Source organism: Pteropus vampyrus, unplaced genomic scaffold (assembly GCF_000151845.1).
Source record: "Pteropus vampyrus isolate Shadow unplaced genomic scaffold, Pvam_2.0 Scaffold50, whole genome shotgun sequence".
Lineage (NCBI taxonomy): Eukaryota > Metazoa > Chordata > Mammalia > Chiroptera > Pteropodidae > Pteropus > Pteropus vampyrus.
This window is the reverse complement of record NW_011888831.1, coordinates 3,459,040-3,464,428: the sequence shown is the minus strand read 5'-3', so window position 1 is coordinate 3,464,428 and position 5,389 is coordinate 3,459,040. Positions and strand designations below refer to the sequence as shown.

Sequence of the window (5,389 nt, the reverse complement as noted above, 5' to 3'; positions counted from 1 at the left end):
TGCTTTTAAGATTCTCTCTTTGTATTTAACCTTTGGCATTTTAATTATGGTGTGTCTTGGTGTGGGCCTCTTTGGGTTCCTTTTTCTTGGGACTCTCTGAGCTTCTTAGGGTTGTATGTCTATTTCCTTCACAAGGTTAGGAAAGTTTTTCATCATTATTTCTTCAAACAGCTTTTCCACTTCTTGTTCTCCTTCTCCTCTTCAGGTACCCCTATTACATGGATTTTTTACACTTAATTTTGTCCCAAAGACTCCTTAAATTATTATCATAGTCTTGGCTCCTTTTTTATTGCCATTCTAATTGGATAACCTTGGCTTCCCCATCCTCTATATTGGTGGTTCAGTCCCCTTTTTCATCCACTCTGTTGATTCCCTCTTATGTACTCTTCATCTCAGATAACATGTTCTTCATTTCTGACTCGTTCCCTTTTATAATTTCCATATTTATTTTTGTTTTTTATCTCTTTGTTAAAGTTCTCACTGAATTCATCTACACTTTCACTAAGTTCATTGAGCATCTTTATAACGAGTGTTTTGAACTCTGCATCTGTTAGATTGCTTGACTCCATTATTTCTGGATCTCTGTTCTGTTCTCTCATATGGTTTTTGCTTCTTTGTCTTCCCATTTTGGCTGCCTTTCTGTTCTATGTACTAGGCAAAGCGCCTAAGTCTTCTGGTCTTATTAGCATGGCTTTGTGTAGTAGATGTCCAGTGGCACAGTCCTGAGAGGGGTTCAGCTGCAGGCCAAGTTTTTAGCCCCAGTCTGTGCCCCTCTGGGGCCACCTGTTAAGATTCAGCAAGTAATCCACCAATGCTGTGCTTATAGTTGCCTCAAGAGGCCACACCAGAAACTGTGGTCAGCTGCCACCAGTGTGGCTCTTGGAGTTGCTCAGCAAGTTTCACAGGACTCCCTGAGGACACATCTGGATGTGGCTTGGGTGGGGCCTTGAGTTGGGGGAGGCGGAGTTTCAGGGAATCCTCTGGGCAAGTGAGCTGTGTTATCCAGTTTGATGATGTCTCAGCTGTGATGGTACTGTGTCTACACACTGGGAAGGGGGAGGGCTCAACAGAAGAACAATGGATACTGCTGGCACTTCTGCCTAGGAGAGAGCCTCACCTTTGGCCCTCACTCCGATAACTCAGTGTCCCCTTGTAAGTCCCTGGTGCCTCCTGTGCAGCCAACCCAGTGCTGGTTCTCAGAGCAAGTCCATCGCCGTGAAAGTCCGTTCAGGGACACGGCCCTTTTTAGAGGCATCTGCAGCTGCTGGTTGCCACAGCCTTTGTCCCACTCAGCCACTCGGGACCGGGAAGCCTCATGTCTTCATCATCTCCTACCTTCTATCATTGCAGGTTGATTATTTCTTTCCCTAGTTGTAGTACTTCTGTTTGTCTAGATCCCAGGTGACTTTCCTTGCTGTTTGCTCTGTGTTTTTGTCACAACTTTGATTTGGTCGCAAGAGGAATGAACAAAGCCTCTCTGATCTACGCCGTTTTTTTCCTATCTCTTCCTAAGTATTTTATTCTCTTTGATGCTATTGTAACTGGAATCGTCTTCTTAATTTTATTTTTGGGTTGTTCATTAACAGTGTGTAGGAATACAATTGATTATTATATATTTATCTTGTATCATGCACCCTTGCTAAACTTATATTAGTTCTAAAAGTTTTTTTAGTGAATTCCTTAGGATTTTCTATATATAAGATCGTGTCATCTGTGAATATAGTTTCACCTCTTCCTTTCCAATTTGGATGCCTTTTATATAGTTTTCTTGCCTAATTGCTCTGGTTAGAACATCCAGTACAATGTTAAATAAAAATGAAGAAGTGGAGATCCTTGTCTTGTTCCTTATGGGAAAAGTATCCATTCTTTCATTATTAAGTGTGATATTAGCTGTGGGGTTTTTGTAGGTATACTTTATATGTTGAAGAACTTCTCTTCTATTCCTAGTTGGGTGTTTTTTTTTAATCCACAAAGGATTTTGGATTTTGTCAAATGCTTTTCCTATGTCTATTGGGATGATAATGTGGTTTTTGTTTATTATTCTATTCATGTGGTATATTACATTTATTGATTTTTGGATGTTAAACCAACCTTGCATTACTGGGATAAATCCCACCTGGTCATGATGTGTAATTCTTTTTATATGTTATTGGATTGAGTTTGCTACTATTTTGTTGAGAATTTTTACGTCTATGTTCGTAAGCTATATTGGTCTGTAGTTTTCTTGTAATGTCTTTGATTTTGGTGTTAGGATGATACTAGCCTCATAGGATAAGTTAGGAAGTGTTCCCTCTTCTGTTTTTGGAAGAGTTTGTGAAGAATTAGTATTAATTCTTCTTTAAATGGTAGAATTCATAAGTGAAACCACGTGGGCCTGGCTTTTTCTTTGTGGGTAGTTTTTTGGTTAAACTAATTCAATCTGTTTATTATAGGTCTTTTTTTGATTTTCTCTTTTCTTCCTGAGTCAATTTTGATAGTTTGTGTATTTCTAGGAATTGACCATTTCATCTGAGTTATCTAATTTATTGATACAGAGTTGATCATAATATTTGTATTTATTCTATGAGTGTAGCTTACTATAACCAGTTTCCTATAGATTGACATTTAAGTTATTTTCATTTTTTTACTGTTACAAACAATGCAACAATGAACATTTTATTGTGTCTATCTTTGTGTGCATGTGTGAGTGTGTTTGTAGATCCCTAGAAGTGGAATTGCTAGATCAGAGGTCTGTATATTTAAAATTTTGATTGTTTTTACCCCTTTGTCCTTTTTCTGCTCATCTTTCTAGCCTTATTGCTTTGTGTCTAGTAATCTTGGTTTCTTGGAGACTGGAGTTTGTAAGAATGCACAGAGCAAGTGCAAAGATAGGTTTGGGACCTGGGTGTTTGGTGGCTGCTCTTGGTCAAGGGTGTTTGATGTGGGTGCCCCAAGCTTGTCCTCAATCCTGTACAATCACATGTGGAGTTTCCAGACTTTGGAACCTGAACTGCTGGTGAGTCGGAGACTCTGCCTGTGACAGGCTAGCGTTAGTCTGGGAGAGGTCATTTGGAGCTGCAGCAGGGCTAGGTCTCCCCAGGTGACTCCTCAAGGGTCCCTCCCATGGAGGTTCTCTTTTGAGAATTCTGAGGGCAGCAGGAGCTCCAGACAGTTCTGATCATTGGTGCCCACAGAGAGAGGGAGAGCATTTGGACATTCTACTTCTGCATGAAGAAGTGGCAAGGACATACTCGGTCATCCTTATCACTGCTTTCTTTTCTCTCATATTCATCTGGGTACTGTCTATTCTGGGCACTTATTAACTCATAACTTGCCAGTGCCCAGATATGGGCAATGGTGTTAGGACAACAAAGTGTGCCTGTGTTCATGGAACAGGAATTGGGGGAAAAGGTCTGAGGGACTTCTGCATGTATTTTGTTAGGGTAAAGCTTTCAGCCCCTTCACCCATTCTACTTTCTTTTTTCCCTCTTTGTCTTATCTGGAGTTTACAAAGGTGGCACCACAGTAGGTTGAAGGTTTGGACTTACATAGTTTGAGATTTTTAAAATAACCCATTCAGGCTCCTGGAGGCTTTTAGGCTTTGCTTCACAAGCTATAGTGTCCCAAAGAGGTGACTTGGAGGCAGGGGACAGGGGCAGGCAGAGGTGGCACATCCAGGGCTCAAGCCTCGACAGCTGCCCTGGCCAGTGTGGTTCTGCTTTTTCTGTTTTTATATATTGGAATTCTAAGCGAGATTTTGTTTAAGGAGATGGAAGGGCTGTGTTGGCACAACAGTTGGAAAACTACTCGTGGTGGACCTCTTGGCCCCACTGTTGGGTTGAAAACATCCCAAACACAGTCCTGCTGGAAGCCGAATCCTGGGGCCAACAGGCATTTTGGGGGAACTTGACTTTTCCCAGGGGCTCTATAGCCTCCTCTCTCTTGACAGAGACTGAGTGGCTGCTCTCCCCAGGGCCATTTGCCAGCTGGGGCTGTTTTATTTTTTCTTTCGTTGTGTGGTGTGTTCTGGCCCTCCAGCCCTGCAAAGGCAAAATAAAATGATCTTCTTTCTTGATCCAGATGAATTTTGTCCCTGGGGAAGCCCTGGGTTAAGCTTCCAGACAGTCGGTGAGGAGGTTTTCTCAGCAGATCTCTTTGCTGATGCCCCACCTCTCTCCCCACCCTCTTTGTATCTTTCAGTCTGCGGAGTTCTTCGAGATGCTGGAGAAAATGCAGGTGAGTATCCCAAAACTAGGGAAGCTGAGCCTTGATTGGGGGTGCTGTAGTGACCTTGGGGAACACAACCTGAGGCAGAACCCACAGACAGAATTTGGGGGCCTTGGAGGGAGGGGCAGGGAAGAGAAAACTTACAGCCCTGATAGCTCAGACAACCTGAGGCCATTTCCATGTTGAGTGGCACAGAGGACTCTGGGAAGGCTCCTGCCTGAAGAACAGGGAGAAGATGAAAAACAACCCCCAGCGGAGCAGATGGGGTGCCATCAATCAACCCCACAGATGTGGGGAGAGCTTGAGAGGGTCTGTTGTACCTAGAATGAGTTGGAAAGAAAGCCTGAAAAAGAAAGACCCTTTTTAGGAAAGTCACCTTGTGTCTGGGAGGCAGAGAGGCCGGTGAGAGACGGACCTGAGTTCAAATCTCGCATCTAACATTTGCTTGCCAAATTACTTCTCTTTTCTAAGTCTCTGGCTCCTGTTTTTTTGTCTGCTTACAGCACTATTCTCACCTCACTCTCAGACCAAATACGTGGTTGTTTTTTCCCCACCAAACAATTCTCTGACATTAACTGGATGTCCTACAATTCAACTCAATTTTGACACTATCTACCTAGAGTTGGCGTCAGATCCCACAGGATAAGGGCTCTGTCCCACAAGACTGCCCCAGATGCCAGTTACAAGTCTAGGTTGTCATATGTGCCTCTGACCCACGGGCTATAAATTGGAGATTCCTGTGACCCCTTCCTCCGGTGTGATTAATTTGCTAGAGTGGCTCATAGAACTCAGGAAAACAGTTTCCTTCTAGATTGCCAATTTATTATAAAAGGGTATAACTCAGAAACATCCAGAATAAAGAGATGCATAGGGCAAGGTGTGCGGGAAGGGACCTGGAACTTCCGTGCCCTCTGGACACGCCACTCTCTGAGTGCCTCCACATGTTCACCAACCCAGAAGCTCTGTGAACCCCGTCCTTTTGGACTTTTATGGAGGTTTTATTACATAGACATGATTCATTAAACCACTGGCCACTTGTGATTGATATCACCCTCCAGCCCTTCTTCCCTCCTGGGAGGTTGGAGGGGGGGTGGGACTGAAAGTTCCAACTCTCTAATAGTGATTGGTTCCCCTGTTGACCAGCTTCCATCCTTAGAGATATCCCAAAAGTCACCTCGTCAAC

The 5,389-nt window shown here is 43.3% G+C and overlaps 1 protein-coding gene across 8 annotated transcripts in view; it reads left to right on the top strand.

Annotated features, from left to right (window-relative positions):
• Positions 1-5,389, top strand: part of RAP1GAP2 (RAP1 GTPase activating protein 2) — a 196,730-nt gene that overhangs the window by 128,291 nt on the left and 63,050 nt on the right. For all 8 annotated transcript variants that reach the window (XR_002780235.1, XR_002780234.1, XM_023530466.1 and 5 more), the window contains one exon: positions 4,180-4,215. Coding sequence is in view for 6 of the 8 variants with exons in the window: in XM_023530466.1 (XP_023386234.1) it covers positions 4,180-4,215 (36 nt within the window). In the remaining 2 variants the exon portion in view is untranslated. The remainder of the gene's footprint in view (positions 1-4,179; positions 4,216-5,389) is intronic.